The sequence below is a fragment of the Fukomys damarensis genome, unplaced genomic scaffold (genome assembly GCF_012274545.1).
Source record: "Fukomys damarensis isolate Sample0158 unplaced genomic scaffold, DMR_v1.0_HiC HiC_scaffold_3, whole genome shotgun sequence".
In the NCBI taxonomy this organism is placed as follows: Eukaryota; Metazoa; Chordata; class Mammalia; order Rodentia; family Bathyergidae; genus Fukomys; species Fukomys damarensis.
In genome coordinates this window covers 45,805,614-45,827,700 of record NW_022900915.1, presented here as the reverse complement: position 1 = coordinate 45,827,700, position 22,087 = coordinate 45,805,614, and the positions used below count along the sequence as shown (strand labels likewise).

Sequence of the window (22,087 nt, the reverse complement as noted above, 5' to 3'; positions counted from 1 at the left end):
TTTATTTCCCCTTTGATATAGAAGTAAAGCTTTCCCAGGTGCAATAATTTTGGCTGACAAGTCTTCTGTTTTGGAAGTTGAAATACATTCCCTGCCCCTTGCACTATAAGCTCTCTGTTAGTGTGCATACTGTGAGCCAAATAGGGAAGTCCATAATTATGTCATCATATTTATTTTTTATATTTTCTTTTTTAAAATTTTATGAGACACTGTAGGTATACAATGCAGTTACATTCATTATTGAGATCTTGTACATTTACATGACTTATCTTCATTCTTATTTTTCCCCCTCCACCTGCCTTCCTTTCAGCCTCTCCATATTTCACTATTCACAAAGACATGGTTTCCATGTTTTTCATTTTCTCATGTTTTTTTTCTTTTTTCTTTTTCCTTTCCCCTACTCATACCCTTTCATCAACACATTTAGACCATTTCATCCAATTACATAATGTTAAATATACCTTTTGATCCTTATTTACACTTTTAGTTTTTCACACAAGAGAAACTATTCTGCATTAACACATATATGTCTCATTAATCTCATTTAAGTATATAGCCTCAATGTACATCTATCTAGTGCTAAATGTCTCTTGTTTCACATTCATTATGGCTGAGTATTATTACATTTTATTAAGAAAAACACACATATTCTTTACCAGTCTCCAGTTCTTGGGTAATTACACTGTTTCCAAATATTAACTATTACAATCTAGGATGATATAAACATGGGTGAGCATATATCGCTGTGGTAGGACTTTTTTCATTCTTCTGGGAAATTACCCAGCATAGAAATAGCTGTGTCTAATGGGACTTCTGATCCTCATTATTTGAGGTATCTCTGTATTGATTTCCACAGTGGTTGCACCAGTCTGCTCCCACCCCATAGCTGTGTCTAATGGGATTTCTGATCCTCATTATTTGAGGTATCTCTGTATTGATTTCCACAGTGGTTGCACCAGTCTGCACTCCCACCAACAGTGGAGAAGGGTTCCTTTCTCCTCACAACCCTGCCAACTTTTGTTAATGGTTGATTTCTTGATAGTAGTCATTCTTTCTGGGATGAGGTGGAATCTCAGCATTGTTTTCATCTGCATTTATGAAATGACCTGTGACATTGAACATTTTTTTCATATGTTTCTTTGTTGCTTGTATTTCTTTGTTTGAGAAATGCATGTTCATTTAAGATGACCATTTTTGATTCTTGTCTTTTTATTTGGGGGGTGTATAGTTTTTGGGTATTTATATATTGTAAGTAGTAGACCTCTGTCTGAGGAACAGTTGGTAAAAAGTTTTCCATATTGTGGTTGTCTCTTAGCTCTGCTCTTGATTTCTCTGGCAGTGCAGAAGCTTTTTAAAAAGGTGAGATCCCAGTTGTTGAGTCTTTGTTCTAGTCCGCGTGCTACTGAGGATTTGTTCCTTAAGTCTTTTCCAATGCTAAGAATTCTACCTACCTACTTTTCCAGCAAATTTACTGTTTCTCTTTTAATATTTCTATCATGAATCCACTTGGATTTCAGTTTAGGGCATGGTGAAAGATAGAGGTCTAATTTCATCTCTGACAAGTTGAAATCCAGTTTTTCAAATACCATTTATTAAAGAGGCTGTCTTTTCTCCAGTGAATATGGTTGGCTTCTTTGTCAAAAATGAGGTATCTGAATATGTCTGCAATTATTTCTTCATCTTCTAATCCATTCCACTGATCTTAAGGTCTGTTTCTTTGCCAGTAGCTTGCTGTTTTTATTACAATGGCTTTGTAGTATGTTTTCAAGTTAGGGATAGTGATCCCCCTGGGAACTCTTGGTTGGCTTGAATTGCTTTGTTATTTCCTTTTTTTAATTTTTAAATTTATTTATCTTTTTTTGCTTTGTTATTTCAATAAGGATTGTTTTGAATCTATTAGCAGTTTTGGAAGTCTGCCATTTTCAGTATATCCATTCTTTCTACCAGAAAAGGGTTCTCTTTCCATTTCTTGCATCCTCTTCAAATTATTGTTTCAGAGTATTGTATTTCTCAATATAGAGGTCCTTTTTTCCTTTGATAAATTGATTCTTAGGTATTTCATTTCTTTGGATGCTATCATGAAAGGGATTGTTTCCCTTACTTCTATTCAAGAAAAATTCAGTTTGGCCAGCTATCCTTTATGAACACGTGGTTGTGGCTTTCTCTGGCTTAGATTTTGGTCATATACAGGTATGTGTACACTTTCCATATAGCTTTTTATTGTGCTTTTTAGCACCTAGAATACTGTACAGCATTGTTCAATACAGCATGACTCCAAGAAAACTACAGAGTAACTTTGGTGACCAAAAGAAAGTTCAGAGCATTAATGAGGGTGACCAGAATGTGCAAAGAAAGAATGGAATAAAGGTTTTGAAGGAAATAACCACAGAATCAAAGAAGGAAACTGTAGAATAAGATGACCATGGTGATATTCCTGTGATTGGTCTGTCGTTAGAAGCCAATGCTGACTATCTCATATATTTTGAAGAATAAAGCTGCCACCAAAGGTCCTGATGCAGCAAATGAAATAATGAGGTTAACCAAGCAGAGGACACACATACTGGAAGAAGTGGAAAAAACTTTTGTTTGTTTGGTTTGTGCTTGCGCAAGAGATGATCTGGAGATTAAGCCACTTCTAATGTTCCACTCCCAGACCCCTCAGCATTCAAGGTACTGAATGTGAGTGAGGCCAGGCTGCCTGTCTGTGGAAGGCCATTGGGAAGGATTGGGTCTCACGGTAATTGTTGATGGAATGGCTGCAGGAGGTGTTCACCCCACCATTAAGAAATGTCTTTCTGACAGCCAACTGCCTAAAAGCTTCCTTATTTTGGTGGATAATGCCCAGCACACCCTCCAGCCTCTGGGTGACATGGGTGCCGAGTGTGACTTCATAAAGGTCAAATTCCTCCCCCAGCATGACGCCTCTTCTGCAGCCCATGGGTCAGAATGTGAAATGCAACTTCAAGAAGCTGCACAGGAAGGCACTCTTCACCAGGAGTTTTAATGTCACTGCAGAGACATCCTTGACTCTGACAGAGCTTTGGAAGAAACACTTCAGTGTCCTCCATCATGTCAACCTCACTGACAAGGCCTGGGGAGATCTCACTGAATGTGACTTTGCAGGATGTGATACACAGGCAGAGGATGTGATTGTGTCCATGAGCAGGAGTGTGAGTCTGGATGTCTGTGATAAAAACATAAAGGAGCTTGCTGAGGTCCATAAGGAGGAGCTGATGGGGAAAGAATTTGCTGAATTTTGAGTGAGCAGCAGAAGGCTCTTCCTGTGGAGAATTCCATGACAAAGAGGAAGATAGGGAAGAGGTTGGCAGCAGTGTGATAAAATCCATCATGGAAAAATGGAATGAGTGCTGGGATTTCCTTGAGAAGAACCACCCCAACATAACTTTAACAGTATTGAATCTGATAAATGATATCATAGTTTCTCATATCTGGAAAGTCATGTAGTACAAGAAAAAGCAAGTACCATTAGACAGATACTTTTAATCAAATTAATCCTGCAGCTAAGAGACAAAGAAGAAAGGATAATCCTGAAATATATCTCCACATTGTCCTTATTAAGGGTACTCTCCCCCACAAACAATGGTCTGCCCCCCTTCTCCTCTGAGCCACAAGTACCCTCAAGCAAGGATAGTTTTCCCTCTCTTCATATTTTGTTACACTTTGTTTCATAATTTTATGCTTAAAAATAAATATGGTTTAAATGGATTAAGCTTATTATTGTAGTCAGCAGGATTGGGCAAGGGAATACATAAAAAAGAACATATAACTTAGAACTTTATTTTATGATAATTATCCAAAGAATCAAATGGAAAGAGTGCAAGAGATAAACCACACACTCAAAGCCCAAATCATTCAAAGGAGGGTCTAGATACCAGCAGTTTCACACACAAATCCAGCTAACAGCATAGACTCCAAGGCAGTGTCCTCCTCGAGTCCAATCTGTGGCCATGAGCCCACAGCAATGTCTTATGCTTGCTTGTCTGTATTGAAGATCTGCACCTCCAAAGTCCACTGTTGGAAGCCAGAAAATCCATGATTGTGAGATGAAAGATCTGTGCCACCAAGCTGAGGGACCCAAATTGGAACCAGGAAGTGATGCTCATGGTAAAGATCAGAGTTCTCTTGAAGAAAGCAGCAGCCATTCCCAGAGACAACGAGGTCCTGAGCTCCTCCTTCAACAAGAACAGCCTAGTTCACACCAAGAAAACCACTGGAGAACCAGCTTCCTCCTTTTCCTTCTGGCATTTGGCATCCTACCTTCAAAAATTCCTCCAATCGACTTCCTGCCTCCCCAGTCCTGAATATGTACACAAAGCTACAGAATGCAGGAACACAATGAGACATTTGGGTTGATTTTTCAAAGGCAGCACTATTCACAATAACTAAAATATAATACTTCTAAATGTGCATTAATGAGAAGGAATAAACAAAATATATTTAAAGAACAACAAAATGTACAGTACTTCTGAGAAGAAATGTTTGAGTAAGTTTCTACAGGTAAGATTCACTTAAATTAAGTGTTCTGTAGAGTTTGATATTTTCTTTGGATAACATTTCTATAGTTACTAGTGACAAAAAAATTAAAAACCAGTAGAAGTAATGGGATATAAAACACATATCATTTGTTTCTTAATATGTGTTACTTAGTTTTCCTTGCTATTCAAAAAGTAATGCAAAAACACAGCAATTAATATTTTAAATATTTCAAGTGTTCCTAAATTTGTGTGATATGTATCACCCTTCTGAGTCATCTTACACCTAGAGGTTTAAGGTTGCCTGCTGAAATCTCCAAGGACATGGTTTACACAGTACCCTGGTGCATATCTCCCACTTAATTGACACTTCCCTATGTAGTTTTAAATATGCATCAGATTTTGTCCAGTGCCAAAAAGGAGTCTGAAACTCAAATCGCACAGGAACTGTAGAAGACACAAACTAGCATTGGCTGTGGAATACAAGGCTACTGCAGGATGAACTTCAGCTTTGAGGACAGATTCAGAAGAGCATTTGCTTATCTGTTTCCATGGACACAGTAAGTTGAGGGACATAAGAGGAAAATGTGTCTGGCCCTGCATGCTTAGTGGGACATTCCAGTCTCATTTTGTCCTCACTACCAAATTTAAGAAAGTGTTAGCAAAAAGTCCCTGCAAATTTGGGTGACTTGAATGGGTAAATTAGGTAAAAACTTTTGCTCTGATACCTCAGGATGAAGGAATTCTAATGATGCCCTGTGCATCAGCTAAGAGAACTGGTGGCATGTGCTGCAAATAATTAGTTTCAAGAGGTAAGAGGACTGGGGGATGCTCCACTGCTCCTGAGGTTTCTGTGTGTCTAGGTCACCTGTGCTTATTTTAAAATTAGAGGTAGAGTAGAGGGATACAAAAAACTAAAAAAAGTTTTGAACTTTGATAAATCTGAGATTGAGGCAGGGGCCTCTAGTCCTTATAGGGTGATAGTTTTATTTTAGACAGTAGAACTGCTGAGCTGGCACACTGCTGGAAGAGTAGGTGTGCACCAGGTCTACGGTGAACTAGCCAGGGATGCACAATCTGGACTCCCTCTTACATCCTGCCCAAACATTGCCTTCTAATTCCAGGCAGGACATTTAGAATCCCTGTCAGACTCTTGTTCTTGCATCTCCTTTGACTTTCCATCTGTGGTTTCACAGTTTCAACCTCACTTGACAAAGCCACACTGCTCATTGTTATTTTTCAAAATATTTGTTCTATGAGTTGTAGAAAGAGCCACAAAAATAGGGATTTTTTTCTATTATATTTGCTACTCCTATGAAATATGTTAGCCAATTTACCAGTTCCATCCCCAAGCCTTACAACTGCTAGATAGATAATCTAAGGCAAGAAAGATGCCAGAACACTTTCTGTTCCTGAGAAACTAACACACTTCATTTCAATACATTTCTGTTGCATTTCAGAGCATGTATGCTTCCATTTTCTCTGTATAAGGATCATAAGATGGAGAGCTATGTTGTGATTATTCAGTAGTGTTCCGATGATCTCTAAACTGAACAGAATCAAGTTCAGCATAGTAAGTATGACTAGAAAATCTAAATGGGAGGCTTGCTGTGACTGAGTAACCAGTGCTCTCTATTCCTACAGAGAAGTGGCAGGGTAAGAAGGTAAACGACATGAGGAACTTCACAGAATTCTTGCTGACAGGATGCTCTGATAACCCTGTCCTCCAGAAGGTGTACGCCATGGTCTTCTCCCTGGTTTACCTGGCTGCCCTGACAGGGAACCTTCTCATAATGGCCGTCACCACCACCGACCAGCATCTCCAGTCTCCCTTGTACTTCTTCCTGAAGAATTTGTCCTTTATTACATCTGCTACATCTCAGTCACCATCCCTAAGTCCATCATGAACTCTCTGACCAACATCTATTCCATCTCCTTCCTGGGCTGTGCCTTGCAGGTTTTCTTTCTGTTTGTTCTTTGTGGCACAGAATATGCACTCCTTCTAGTGATGTCCTATGACCGCTATGCTGCCATCTGCCACCCGCTGCACTATGAGGTTCTCATGAACAGGGGCTCCTGTGTGCAGATGGTGACAGCCTCCTGGCTCTGGGGATGCATCTATGGAGCCCTGCACACAGCAGGCACATTCTCTGTCAGTTTGTGAGAGACCAACAAGGTGAGTCAGTTCTTCTGTGAGGTCCCATCAGTTCTCAAACTTGCCTGTTCTGGAGAGACTGTGCTTGAGAATGGGTTGATCAATGCTAGCTGTGTGGTTGCTTTAGTGTGTTTTATTGCAATGCTTGTGTCTTATGTTCACATTTTTTTCTTTTGTACTGAAAATCCCATCTTCAAAGGGAAGAGTGAAAACTCTTTCCACCTGCCTGCCTCACATTGTTGTGGTGGCCTTGTTTCTCTTTTCTGGGTCTCTCACATATGTAGCTGCAAATTTTGTATCTTCATCTTTGCTGAAATCATTGACATCGCTGCTCTATACAGTGGCACCCCCCAGGGTGAACCCTGATATCTACATCCTGAGAAACTGGGAGCTGCAGGCCGCCTTGAGGAATATGATGGCTGGGAAATAGTCCAGGATTTTCCTTTTAATTAAAAGATGTAAAGTTTCCCTAAGTTAGTAATTTCACTGCTGATAATAGTTTTATTGCATTTTGACACTCCACAAAATTCTGTCATTTAGTGTATAAGAAAACACTAGGTCAATATTTAATCTTCCCTGTGTTGTCAGCTCTTATGTTGGAAATTTTCAATTTAATATCTCTCTTTTCATTACTGATTTTGCATTAAGAGAATTTACATCAAATTATGGATGGTTTCTGTTCTCCAACAATGTTTGAAAATGCACTGGGAACTCATAATATTTTCAGGCAATCATGAAAGCAACTTACTTTATTCTCATTCTAGGAATTACACTTCATATTCAAAGTTATCTGTGTTTGTACTTATGTCATGTAGATCTCACTGCTTGCATTGAAAGACTTTTGTTGTCCTTGATAATGATTTCCTGATAGTGAGGCTCAGAACAGCCCTCAGAGGCCTGGGAACTGCAAGGTCCAGAGGCAGCCATGATGGTGCTCAGGCCGAAGTATAGATTTGAAGAGGTCTCAGTCACAAACATTTTGTTTTTCATGTGACAAGCTCAAAACTCACAATTCTAAGAGTTTCTCAATCTGTCTTTAATTTTGCTCTTCTTAAGGAAAAAAAATGGAATCAAAGTCTTTGTGTAGGGCAGGATGGGAAAAAATGTGAACCAAAATCTGTCATGTAAAGGTACAAGATCCCAATGATAAATGTAACTGTGCTGTATACTTAAAATGTATCAATAAACTCAATGAAAAAATTATTCCTTTTCTTTTGTCTTTTCTCCATTGTCTCCTTATCTCTCTTCAATATTTTCATATCAAATATACACTTACTCTTTCATTTTCCCCCCTTTACTCAGCAAGATTTCATTTTATTTATTTTATTTTAATATAATACAAGTAGATATTAATAAAGAGGCATTCTATGAAAATTCATTCTTCAGGAAAAAATTTATAAGAGAATAATAATGGTAAATTCACTGCATGTCATACATAGTCTTTGGAGACTATATTATAATTGCTGATCTGTCCCTAGCTTATTTTCTAATGATGCTACAATTTATTGGAATAAATCATTTTAATTATTAACAAAGTATCTCACACTTTGTATAATTTTGAACAACTTCTTCCTCTTTCCCAATATCTGTTATTCTTTTTGTTTCTTATTTACATTTTCAGTTTCTCACTGCAGAGAGATAATGTGATACACATGTGTGTTTGATTTGTTTCAATTAAGAGTATGCATCCATTTACCTAGAAGTGCCTCAAGGTGATCTTTATAAATAGCTGAATAGTATTCCATTATATATTTCAAAAAATCTTTTTTATCCATTTATCAGTTGATGGGTATTTTTAGTTTTCCCCCAAGATTTACTTATTACAAACTGTGTCAGTATAAACATGGGTGTGTAAATATTGCTCTGGTTTGAGGATTTTAATTCTTTCGGGAAGATATCCAGAAGTGAAATAGCTGGGTAGAATGGGTCCTCTAATCCTACATTTTTGGGGGCATCTCCACACTGATTTCCACAGTGGTAGGACCCATCTATACTCCCAGCAACAGTGCAGAACAGTTTGTTTTTCTCCGTAGCCCTGCCAGTATTTGTTACTTGTTGACTTCTTGACAATTGCCATTCTTTCTGCATCAAGGTGGAATTTCAGGACTGTTTAATTTGCATCTTTTAAATGACCTGTGATGTTGAACATCTTTTTCATGCATTACTTTTGCAGTGTCTCCTTCATCTTAGAAGTGTGTGTCATCTCAGATGCCCATTTTAGATTGAGTCTTTAAATATTGGTGGGGTAATTTTTTTCAATTTTGTATGTACTCTATGTGGTAGTCTTTTTACAGAGGAACCATTGTGTAGAATGTTTTCCCTGACTTGAAATTTCCTTTAAATATGCCCTTTTGTGTGTGTGTGTGTGTGTGTGTGTGTGTGTGTGTGTGTGTGTTTACGGCCCTATAGAAACCTTATAACCAGTATGAGAGGTTTAGTCTTTTCTCTTGTGCCAGAGCCCTGTCTCTTACGTATGTAATGAAATAAGATTGTCCAGTTGAGCTTGTATCCTTGCTTCTTTTCTTTTTTTAATCATAAAATTTGGTGCCTAATGTGGGGCCAAACTAAAGAAGTTGACCCCAATATTCCTCACCTCTTCCTTTTCTGATCTACCTGCCCCTTTCTTTTCCAGTCTTTCTCTCCCTCTTCCATATGAGCACATAAGGTCATATGCCATTTCTACCTAAGACTTTACTCAACAGCAGGGCCTTCATTATGCAACCAAGCACAGCTAAGATTTGCCCCTGCTTTACCCCAGGTAAAGCTGAGAAGTCAGTAGGTCTCACAAGGCTGGGTTCTGTGATGAAATTCTGCAGACATTTGGAGCATGGTCACCTGTCCAAACTCTCAGAAACACTTTCTATGACGTGACCAGGTCATGTCCATAAGAGGATCTCTGGGACCCTAGTCTCTTTTTTGGACACCTCTGTATAAGACTGGGGATTCTTTGACACACTCTTATCAGTTACTATGCTTGCCCAAATTTCTAAAATTATGCAGAATCCCTTTAGGTTTTTGCCTTAAAAAATTTCACCATTTGTTTCATTTAAAGGGGTATATTTGTCCAAAATAACCTGTATTTTATTCATTCAGTGGCCTATCTTTGGCATATTTGAATTCCAAATTTCTTGTAGTATTGATGGCTATCTTCAGGGAAGTAGGAAGTGACATAAGATTCCTTATGGTCAAGATTTCTTTGCTATCTGATATGTTTATTTCTCTGCTTCTCTCTCTCCCCCCCTTTCAGTATCACCTTGAACTTGATACACATGCAACAGTAAAAATAATATCATTACGAATAAATAGGGATGCCACAACAGAGATAAGGTCCTACAAGTAGGTTCTAAATTACAGTACAACATGCCAATTGAGTCTATTTAAAAAATGAAGAGCTAAAGGCCGAAAAAGTCAAGCTAGTAAATTATGTCATACTGGGATGAATCAATCAGGAAAAATAAACCTCCATTATTATTTTTACGAAGGTGTAAGGTTCTTCTTTATTTTAGCCTAACTTAATTCTTTACTCTTCTTTAGAGTTCTGTAAAAAAAATTTTAATATAAGTTTTCAGTAGAACCAAACCTATTAGTCATCCCTTCAATGCCTCTTGAATGCCATTTCAGTTTGAATAAGAAAATAGATTTATACAAATTAAAAACTCAGTCACAGGGACCAGCCAAAAGAAAGAAATAAAGTTTTAGGCCTAGGAAAACAAATATTGATGCATTTTCTTTTGCTTTCAATTTGAGTGAATATTTTTGTTTAATTGATATACTTAGATTACTTTTGCATTGTAAATTCTCAGAGTACAATTACAGCACTATCTCCTCTTTCTGCATTTTGTTGCTACCAATATTATTCGGACATTCATGTTTACTTGGAGAATCATTTGGCAGCAAGTCAAATTTAACCATATGAGAATGCAAGAGCACCCGTCCTTTGACTCCATCTTCCCTCTCTGTTATAATTGGTGCTTCCAGAAAAGGGCTTTAGCTCTTATTTCTAAAATTGATAGTAGACATGAGTTTTTCTGCATAATGAACTGGGACACCTAAACTGGTCAGTGACAAGAAGCAGACAGAACAGCTTCCTTGGACAGTTCTGACCTGGTTTGTGACATTCTTTGTTGATTTAATGGTGAATTACATGTAATTCTTTTCCAAGCATATAGGTCTTTAAATATGCAAAACAAAAAAAAAATAGTGTTACTTCCAGGCTAACATTGCTTCTGTTGGTAAGATTTAGGCTCAAGCAGTAGGTATCCCCTTACTTATCTTGCAGCTGCTTGTGATAAGATGTGCATGCCAATGCAGATGAGAAATGGCCAGCACTTTTATGTTTGTGTTCCAACACCTACTGATGCTCAAGCACACTACAGTCCAGGGAATGCCATATAAGATGCATTCTTCATAGATAACACTGTATTGAAAATGACAAATTTAAGTAAAATTTCTTCATCTCATTTAATGATGTGTCTCTGGATTTTTATGCTGAAATGTGATCTAAATTTTTATCAGTGAGGCTTTATAAGTGTCAACTTTTGAAATTATGTAGGGATTCAATTTCTAAGACAGCCGTGATTGCTAAGGAAATAACAGTTAATAAGTCATGGAATATAACACATAAAAGAATAATTATTAACAGGTCATGGAAATGTATTTCAAGGTGGTAGATATCAAGATGATAAGATTAAACCTATTGCTCCCACTAAAATACTGGTTAAACTAATATTTTGGGTGTTCAACAACTGATGTTTGAAGACCAAAACTAGAAAAGCACCTGGAGAAGGACAGCCAATATTTTGGCCCTGACATTTGAGATCACCAAGGACACAGCCTCTTTTCTACAGGATCTTACACCTTTTGCTAAATTCTGCAAATATTTCACTAGGGAGATCATTGGTCCCCAGAGAATAGAGTTAAACAATGTACAGTGTGCTAAAGGGAGGATCACCACCCAAACTTACACAGAAAGCTACATCATCAAGCAAAATTGAGACCCATCTTGGGAGCTGACAAGAAAGAGAAGCTGAGAGGCTCTGCAAATGCTCGTAGAATAAATGCCAGAGGATCATTGTGTGACCATCCTAGATAGCAAGAGGATACTGTTGATTGACACAGGAATCATTTGAACTTGCTCTTGAACACTTGCAAAAGTACAACCCAAGCCATATTAAAATGTAGCAATATAGGCTCAAATTAAAAAGGAAACTCCAATCATTGACCATTGCTTGCATTTTCCAGCTACAGACAGGTTGAGAATCCACCTGGTTACAACTGCTATTCCCATCCCTCAAGAACAGTGTGTGGATGTGACTCCTTCCCCAATCTTCCTTTTCATTGTGGTGCTCATAGTTTGGTCATATGTGCTTTAATGTCTTGGTAAAGTCTGTTTATTCTCATCTAGAGACTGCCAAACATCCAGTGATGATGAAATGAAACCAATGATAAAAGTGCCTGGGGACTATTGGCTCCATGCAGTCTGCCCAAGGCGACACTTGCACCATCCTTCATACAACAAGGTGTACTTTTATTGCAGAGCATCTTATTAATGTAATAGCAGCTCTTCAGGGCATAGACAAGGAGGTCCTGGCAATACAGGAAATGTCTTATCTCACCCTACAATGTTCATCAGATTCTAAAAGTCCACCATCCTATGTTGGATTCTTCCCTTTCTGGCTGTTTATTATGGTCATTCCTAATTAATTAATTTAAAATATTTCTTACCAGTATAGTGGCAGCCATTTCATGGGCATTTGCTAAAAACTACATCAGTCCTGTCCTCCTCCTTCAGTCCAAACAAAACCCTCCTGATCACTGTTACACCTAGTCAGCAGGAAACACTTAAGAAACAATGCTCCACCCATTTTCCTTAACCTACTCTAGGCTCTGCAGTGAAGGAATCCAAGCACTGCCATCCTGGTCTGAGCAGAAACCACTTTAAATCCCTCCCCTTCCCATGCTTGCACACCTGCTGCAGATGTATCCTCATGGGCTGATAAGGTGCAGTAAAAGCAGCTACACCCTATGATTCCCAATCCTGTTCACCCTGCTCTTGACAAATGACACACAACTCCATGTATATCCCCAAGTGGATAGCCCCGATTCCTTTGTACTGAACTGTCTTCTCTGAAAGTCCTATTCTGATAATTCCCTTCCACAGCCCATACTTTTATGCCCATGATCCTACAGAGACCTCTTAGCTCATATGAGAGTTGCTGGTCTAGTCCCGAGTGGGAGAGTGGTACCTCTCAGGTTTATAATGAAAAAAGTCTGTCCTGTGCACTTGTACCCCTGCTTCTTTTTATTTTTCTTCTAACACTGGCCTTCAGTAACAATTTCCCCAACAAATCTTATTAAATAGTTGTGGACTGCATCACATACATGTAATTCAATCAGAATGAATTCTGGGACATGAGTGCTGATGGACATCACCTGAGATGAATCAACAACCTGTCACATTCCTGTCCATCATTCCTGTCAATCTTACTTAGAGACACAATGAGCAGCACCCAGACTAGGCTGTATGTCCTTTAAAAATCCAAAAGCCCGATTCATCTGTATGGAATGCTGTGGCTTTCATTACCCTGTTGCCCAATTCTACATTTCTGTTCATGCCTGCACTGAGTGCATCTTCCCGTTATGTTCAGCACTGTACCTGCTTTTTCTTTTATCTTCAGCTGTACACTTGCAATCCTTTAGTCATCATACACAACATACTGGAATACAACAGATCCAAAATACAGAATCTTTTTGAGAACCCAGCTGAATTTCCCCATTTGGCTCCAATCCATTTACTGAGCAGGGGTCTGAAACTGTTGTATGCTACCAGATAGACACTTCTAGCCAATGACAGACTCATCTAACATCACAGTGTGGCTGTCTTAAGAGGAGTACTAAATGCTCGCCCCCTGAGAGACATCAATAAACTCTGCTAACTTTCTTAAAAGGTGCCTCCTGGGACCGTGGCTGACAGAGGTGAGTAACTTGACAAGTGACCCTCTCTCATCCCCCACTACCTGAGTGCTGATGAGTTTTTTAACCAACCATCAAAAGCAGGGCAGGTGGAGCTTGCTTGCTTGCAAAGAGGTGAGGACTGTCTAACACATGAGGGGTGCAGGTGGTGGCACTCTAACGGACAGATATAGAGCAAGAAGTAAAAATAAACCAAGCAAACTGGGGAGGCCGCCTGATCTGCTAATAGCCTGGCAGAGGTGGGTCTGTGGATCCTGTAACCACCAGTAGTCGAGGCAAGCCTCAGCTTTAGCACTTGAGCTCTTGTACAGTCCCTTCATACCTTAGCCTCTTTTGTGTCCTTAACTCCCCTGCCCCCCCTGCTAACCCATACCACAAATGGGTAGGAGTTTCCTGAGTGATAAAACCTTACAGTGAAACATCAAGTAGCAGCCAAAGGTAATATTCCAGGTGGGATACCGCCCTGTTGATTATGCCCAAAGCAGGCTGTGAGCAGTGAAGGCTGTAAAAAGTTAATCCCACCATTAGCTTGGTTAAAAAGTGAGTCTGGCCAAAGCTTATGCAACTCATAGGAGCATCGCAGATGCCGTGAGGGTCAGTAGCAACCCCCCTTACCACCTGTAGCCACAACAGAGTCCCAAGAAATGACCCATGGAGCTGTGGGGCTTAATAGCAGAAAACATGGCAGCCAAGGTCAGGGTGACTGACACCCAAATTCCATTCCCAAAATGAAAACTTTCTTACCCAAAAAGACAAGGTTAATTGTTAACCACAACCTATATCTGATCTGTTCTGTTCTTAACACAAGAATGCTTTCTCTCCTCTTAAACACCTTGCCTGTGTCAGTAATTTACCCCTAGCAATGACATGTAGCCCCTGTTATTAACCTAACAATTGTGTCAATCTAATAATTATGTTATCAAAAAATATCAGCAGTTCTGGCACTCTGAGCATTTTGTTATTTAACTGGCCATCCCAGTTCCCTTTATCTCTCTGCCTTTCTCCTCCCTCTCCTTGTTGCTCTCTTTAATTCTCTTTCTTTCTTCTCATCATGCATCATGGCACTGTCTTAACATCCTGATCCCACTTCTAGTATTAATTAAAATATGTGAAGTCAGTATAATAAAAATGTCTGCTCCCCTCTACACATTTGTTCACTGTACACAAAACTAAACTAATGGAATTAAACTATATGTTCTTCATCAAATGAACTGGTGACGTAACCTGGTGTGAATGCAAAATTGAATATATTTAGCACAGAAAAGGAAAATTTGTCATTTCTCCCCAAATGTGTGGAATTGAGAAGCATTACACTCAGTGAAATAAGGCAAGCACAGAAAGATAAATGGCTGCCTTTACTCATTTGCATCAGGATCCTAAAGGAATTTGGCTGAGGCAGAGCTGACGATTGGTACAGGAGCTGGGTGGTGGAGGCCCTGGGGAGATGATGCTCAGAGTCCAAAGGTTCATCGTGGTCCTTCAAGTTCCTTTCCTTCCTACAAGATGTGTTGTACAGCACAGTGAATGTAGTAAATACAGTAATTTCCATTTGAAACTGGCAAAACCAATAAAGCTCAAATGTTTTGACCACATAAAGAAAATGACAGATGTTGGTGGAGGGAATATGTTAAATAAATACACTTAATTGTTGCACAATATATTTATAAGCCATGACATCACATTGTACCCCAGTATATTCACTACTATAATTTCTCAAGTTATACATGAAAATGAAAGTAGAGTGTAAGATAATGTATAGACAGATGGTTAAATGTACATTGAAAATTATTGTAAAAGCATATAAATACAGAACACATGTATAGGTATTTTTGTATGCATGTATATGCATAGGTATGATATATATATATATGGATGTAGGCAAGATAGGAAAACACAAACTTCCTTAAGACAAGCCATTACAACGTTAAGTCACAGAGATAATTATTTTGAATAATAAAATTGAAGGTTCTAGAGGATGGAGTTAGAGACACAGACTTAGGTCTAACTAAAATAATATCTACTTCTGTCTACACATTTCATACATGATGGCATACTTATTGTGTGTAAAGAGAAAGTTATTTTTTCTTAAGCATTCTTCCTAAGAACTCATTGTAAACAGAACACCAAGCGATTCTGCTCTAATACAGCACTTACAGTGAGCACACTCTGCCACACACAGCCCTCCTGAGGGCCTTTTTGACCTCCGTGTTCCTCAGGCTGTAGATGACCGGGTTGAGCATCGGGGTGATGACCCCATAGAGCATGGAGATGAGTCTGTCCCTGGCAGGGGAGTGTCGGCTGGAGGACGGCCGGATGTAGGTGAAGATGGCTGTGCCATAGAACAGACAGACCACCAGGAGGTGGGAGGTGCACGTGGAGAAGGCCTTGTGCTTCCCCTCTGCAGACTGGATCTTCAGGATGGTGGAGATGATGTAGATGTAGGAGATCAAGGTGGTCAGGAAGGAAATAGAACCACTGAAACCTGCTACCACTAAAACAAGCATTTCAGCCATATAAGTGGATGAGCAAGATAGGGCAACCACTGGTGGGATATCACAGTAGTACTGGTTGACCAGATTGGACCTGCAGAAGGACAGGCTGAAGGTGGACACCGTGTGGATTGTAGAATTGAGGAACCCAGCTGCCCAGGTCCCGGATACCAGCTGGGCACAGCGAGCCTTGGTTATGATGACAGAGTAGCGAAGGGGGAAGCAGATGGCCACGTACCGGTCATAAGCCATGACAGCCAGCAGGAAGACTTCAGTTCCAGCTAAGGCCACCAGGAAATACAGCTGCAGAGCACACCCAACAAAGGAAATGCTGTGGTCCTCAGTCAGGAGGTTGTGCAGCATCTTGGGGACGTTTGTTGATGGGCAGAACATGTCTAAGAGGGACAAGTTTGCCAGGAAGTAGTACATGGGCGTGTGCAGCTTTGTCTCGGTCCCGATGGCCAAGAGGATGGACCCGTTTCCCACCAAGGTCACTTGGTAGATGATGGCAAAGGCCACAAAGAGAGGGTAACGCACCTCAGGGAGGTCAGAGAGCCCGATGAGGATGAAGTGAGTCACTGTGGTGCCATTGTAGACGTCCATCTCCTCTCTGCTCAGTGTCTCTCTGGAGGGAACAAATCCACAAACACAGGTGATGGTGGCAACCAAGGGGTTAGTGCTGAGAAATTATTGGACAGCACCTGAAGAGTGGTCAGTGATGAATTATGTCAGTTCTAAATTAATGAGAGATTTCAGTTTTTTAAGTACCATACTCACAGTATTTCTTCATATATTTATCTTTGAGTCTTCCTCTGGAACAAACCCTGTGAGTACTCTATAGACTCCTGAAAATTCCTCTCCTTTGTAATCACTTTGAATCTCCCACATTTTCAGGGATTTTATAATTCACTGAATTTTGATGTGTGGCTTTGCTTCATGATTTCTTATGTTACCTCAGTGGGTGAAGTTTCCACACACTATCCCATTTGTAAAATATACGAAGGTAGAAGCAGTCTACTGGAAATAGTTGTGCTCTATCTTTTACATGATTTTTCTATATCATATATGTATATTTTACAGATTTTTGACTATTGATTATGTGTGTGTGTTCTTGAACAAAGTTTGAAAAAAAACTAGGAATTAGAGGAATGTTAGAACCTAAGAGAGTACTGGCTGATGGATTACATAAATGATGGTTATCTTTTCAGAGTATCTCTCCTGGCAAGACACAGCATGGAAATATTTGGAAGATCAAAATCCTATACCAAAATGAAAACATTAGCATGCATGTAGTAGTCCATACAATCACAGTGTTCAAGGAACTGACAGAAATTCTGTGCACAAGTATCCTGTGGATATTTTCTATGACTTAAAAATTTTTCCCTTGAATATCACGTATCTGTCATGGTAAATTCATAGATAAAAGTCAGAAAATAAAGTGAAAATTTCCTTTGTAGGCACCCTTTCCAGTACACTCTTTCAGTGTTCCCTTTCCTCGATTAAAGCTTGATAATATGAATGACACATGCTTATGTATTACTACACAGGATATGATCTCACTTTCGGCTGCTATGTTCTCCCTTGAGGTAAAAGAATTGCTGCAGACAGGGGATATATTTTTGGATGTGCTCTATTTATTTGTGTTGAGAAAATCATCTGCTATTGGAAATTTCTTACCATCATGAAGTATAGGAAAGTGAATCAGAGTAATTTCCAAGAGCATCATGTGATGCTCCTAGAACAGGGGACTCAATCAGAAAACATGATTCAAACCAGCAGCAGATGAAATGTCAGTTCTTAGGGTTTCAATGTTCATGACTAAACAGAGCTATCAACTCTTTACCTGCACCTCTGCATATTATCATTTCAAAAATAAAATAGTAAATGTTCCAAGCAATATCTCACCTCAAATATTAATTTCCATAATAATTCTCATTTTTCTTTTTCCTCATACTTATAATAAACTTGATGTTTTCAATCAGCCATTATATGTGATAATATTGTAATAAAGATAATGTGTTTTTCCCAATTTTTATAATCAACTAATGCTATGAATCCAGCATATTTCTCCTAAACTTTGCACTGAATTGTTCATAGTATCTCATAGTATTTACTTTCTTTGTCTGTATAATGAAGAATCTGTTCTTATAGTGCAGGAACTCATATCAATGATCTGGTCCTATTACCGAATACTACATCATGTATTTTTTTTATTTCATTAGAGAAATAAAAATGACAAATTATTGATAAAGTATATAAGGAAAAGTTAGATAGCCTTTTTCTTAAGGAAAAGGAGCAGCAGATCATTTACTAGGGATTCAGAGAAGCTCCTATGAAATGTAATCTCTGCACATGATTTTTGTGACTACCTGTTTCACATGTTGAATTATAAGCACTCAAACATAATGCAAACTAGCATAAGTGATACACACTTCACATAATCTGTCTACTGGAAATTGTGCAGAAGTCAGACTTTCATTTTATTTATAATTTACTCATTTGTGTATGGCCCATGATACATTTTTCATACAATACTTTTTTTCTTTTCCATATCAAGGTCAGTATTTTGCTATAAAGAAAATAACACTGGACAACTAAGCAAAAATATCATACATGGTCCTTACACCTGAACAAAAATAAAATTATTCATACTTACTATTTCAGTATCAACAACACATTTGTATCAATAAGAGAGATCATATCACCAAGAAAACAATTCAGCATGAACACAGGATGATCGGGCCAACCGATTTCAGCAGCCAACAATAGGAAGCTCATCGTTTGCAGTTAGGACCCGTTAGGGCTGAGTCTACACTTTATATGAGGCCTGCTTTCCCCACGGGAACATTACAGTGAGGCATCTAGAGGGAATATCCCTCTTATAAGTTCAAATATAGTTCTGAATCACAGGAGTGACATTTTTCTTTCCCCTAATACACTACAGGAAGGTAAGAGAAAGATTTTGTAGTATTTGCATGACTAAAAGCATAAAGACTAAGTTTATGTATGCTAAATGTTCCATAAGCACAGTGATCGACTTTCCACATGTTCTTATGCCCTCACATTTTTACCAGCAGGCGTTTCCAGGCAGACTGGCAAACCTCACTGCAGCCGCCTTCATGCTCACACACCTTCAGTGTGCATGGCTATGTGCCATCCACGGGAAGCAACGAGTTGAGAACAGCTTAGACTGAGAGTTGCTGGGAAAGCAGCCCATCGAATCTGTAACTTATAAAGGAGCTTCAATTGATAAATTCATTAACAATAAAGTAATCTGTTGCCAGCAAGCTACATACGTGCAGTCATAGCATCGAGGTGAGGGAATACACAACAGTGCTGTCCTCTTACTTTTCTTAATCTTCAGTACAGGTTTGCAATGCATATGCCTGCTTCCACTGTGTGTTTGGTGCTTGTGAGTGCCACGTCTTAGATCTTTTTACATTCCCTCCCGTCTTTCACTCATCTCCTAGTCTTCTTCTGTTTGCAAAGGATCCATTTCCTTTTTCCACTTACCTATCTCTTATTTTGCTTTGTATTTATATTTTGAATTGTCATATGGGAAAGTCCATATAGTATTTAAGCTTGTGTATCTGAATTTTGTTACTTAACTTTAGATTTTCCCCGTGTATTCATTTTCCTACAAATAACTCAAATGTATCCTCTTTTAGCAGAGTTGTTGCCCCCAGAAGGATTAAATCAGAATAGAGTCATGTGGATATGCATGTTCTTGGAAGAGGATCTGGTTGTGTACCCTTCTGCAAGGAGGCGGTCCAGAGTGTCTCCGGTAACTTTAAACAGGAGGGGCTCAGCTGTCCTCAACCCCACCCATGCCCCAGTACCCTTGCAGCCACACAGGGCTGAGGGCCTCAAGTCACCTTTGCGCGAAATCAGTACTTAACCAAGAACCTGGGAGTGGAATAGCTCTTTCCCTCTCCCTACTGAAATAGAAGGCTCCATCTCACATGATGAAGGATTCCCTTTCATCTTTGGTGCTGCATCTGCTTCATCCTGTGGCAATGTTTTTTGACTATGCTCGTATCTGCCATGCTTTCATAATAAAATTGCTCGCATGCTTTTTAAACCATTGTGTGGCTCTTCACTTTTCTTGTGGACACATACATGTGACTCCTTCCTGTCACTGTGCTGTTCCGTTGTGTGGCCCAGGACCCAGCTGCAGCCTTGGAGCACAGGCTCATTATATGTGTGTCTGTCACGATGACAGTGACTGTCACAAGATTCCCCGTCAGTGCTCCCAGGTAAATCACTAAGAACAGCACACCTTGCAGGACCTGGAGCTCCCGGAACCTGTGCCATCCATGAGGAGGAATTCTGTGAAGACGGTGAGGTTGTCCATGTCTGCCCACCTGCTGTGGTCTCTGCAGAGGCAGAAGCTAAAGTGAGAATGTGATGCTATTAGGAGAAGGTAGAGCAGCTGTGAAAACTACAAAGTAGCCTCTAACCGAGAACTCAGGGTAGAATAAATTGATAAAATATAGAATTTTGTACATGCAGATTTTTATTTTGAATTCTTTCCCCAAATTTTGATATTATTTTATTTATTCAATCCCAGCAGGACAGAATTAATCAATACAGTATTCAAAGTGAAATCATTTCCCACAATCTTTCATTTATTGTCTACCTTTAAAAATGTCTTTCCTAGTTCTTCCTGGCAACCTACATGTTTTCCTTATTTTTCTTATCTGCAATTTTGATTTCTGTGTTGATGCTTGTGAATTTCTTACAGCAGATAGCCTTTTTATTGGTACAAAGCCCTCTTTAGGAAATATCTATTCCTTAGTTCTTTTGCGCACATGTGGTTCTTGGTCTTTGCATCTGTCCCAGCTCCTACCTGCAGAATTTTTTTGAGGATCAAAAGTTGCTATTTATTTGGCTCAGCACCCAGTCCTTAGCTACTGGGCTGTTGTTGTGGTTCTGGCCCCAGACAACAGCAGTGTTGTGATACAGAGAGAACAATTAGTTACAGAAGGTAGGACATCATGGCGAAAATAGTACAGTTAGGAATGGCAGTTCCCTCAAGCACTGTCTAGAAACTCACAAAATGTGGTAACTATTAACCTGGTACCTTTAACCACAGGATCAAACTTTACAGTTGTATATCACCATCCACCATAAACCAGGAGCTTGTATAAAATGAGTTTCTTTAGTGGGGTGATTTTACCCTCTAGGTGGATTTTGTTTTTGTTTTTGTTTTTGTGGTACCAGGGACTGAACTCAGGTCCTTGTGCTTGCTAGGCAGGCCACCGAACCACTGAGCTAAATCCCTGGCCTCTAGGTGGATTCTTATAAAAGCTAGATAAAGAGAGATAAAGGAGAGTCAAGGCAGGAGGACAGCAGAGGATCAGCCAAGGTTTGAGTAGGTGGAGAAGAGGGCAGAAGAGGAAAGATGAAGGATGAAGCACAAGAATATCAGTGATTCTAAAAGAGAAGAGATGATTTTCTGTCACATGAAAATACTCTAAAGTGACAGAAAGAGAGTTGGAAAGAAGGAGGGTGAGAAGAATGAGCTATAAACATATGAAATAAAATTCCTCTGGAGTCCACAGTCCCATGGTAGTGTCCAGGTAGGTAGTGCCCCAGAACTGGGCTGTGCCGCCCCTCCAGTCTGGTAGAGTCTGATCCTGTGGGAGCTGGGCCTGTCTTCAGCCAGAAGCTGTGGGTGTCTCTCTCTAGCACACCCAAGCCTCCTCCCCACGGCCGTGGTGCCCAGGGATGCTCTCAGTCCCAGGTAGAGTTAGCTGCCCTGGGCCACAAGGTCTCTGCAAAGCCTCCTGTTTCAACCCCACTGAAGCTTCTCCATCCTGCACCGACCCCCTTGGTGGGGGCTGTGCTGCGGACCTGGGTTCTCCTCTCCATGTGGTTAATACCCTTTCCTAAAATCCTACATGATTCTGTCTCTCTCAAAATGTTGGTCACTGCTCATATTTTTAGTTTTGCTGTGCTCCTAACTTTGAAGCACT

The 22,087-nt window shown here is 39.6% G+C and overlaps 1 protein-coding gene and 1 pseudogene across 1 annotated transcript; one reads left to right on the top strand and one right to left on the bottom strand.

The window, feature by feature from the left end:
- The first annotated feature begins 6,042 nt into the window (after positions 1-6,042).
- Positions 6,043-7,078, top strand: LOC104856002 (annotated as a pseudogene).
- Positions 7,079-15,770: 8,692 nt separating this feature from the next.
- LOC104856001 (olfactory receptor 5V1-like) lies at positions 15,771-16,712 on the bottom strand. Its single transcript, XM_010615097.1, has one exon. The coding sequence runs from the start codon at positions 16,710-16,712 to the stop codon at positions 15,771-15,773; it is 942 nt and encodes a 313-aa protein (XP_010613399.1).
- Positions 16,713-22,087: the final 5,375 nt, after the last annotated feature.

Bases quoted from the DNA above. Each gene is read 5' to 3' on its own strand.
- LOC104856001 (XM_010615097.1), bottom strand. From the start codon at position 16,712: ATGGACGTCTACAATGGCACCACAGTGACTCACTTCATCCTCATCGGG.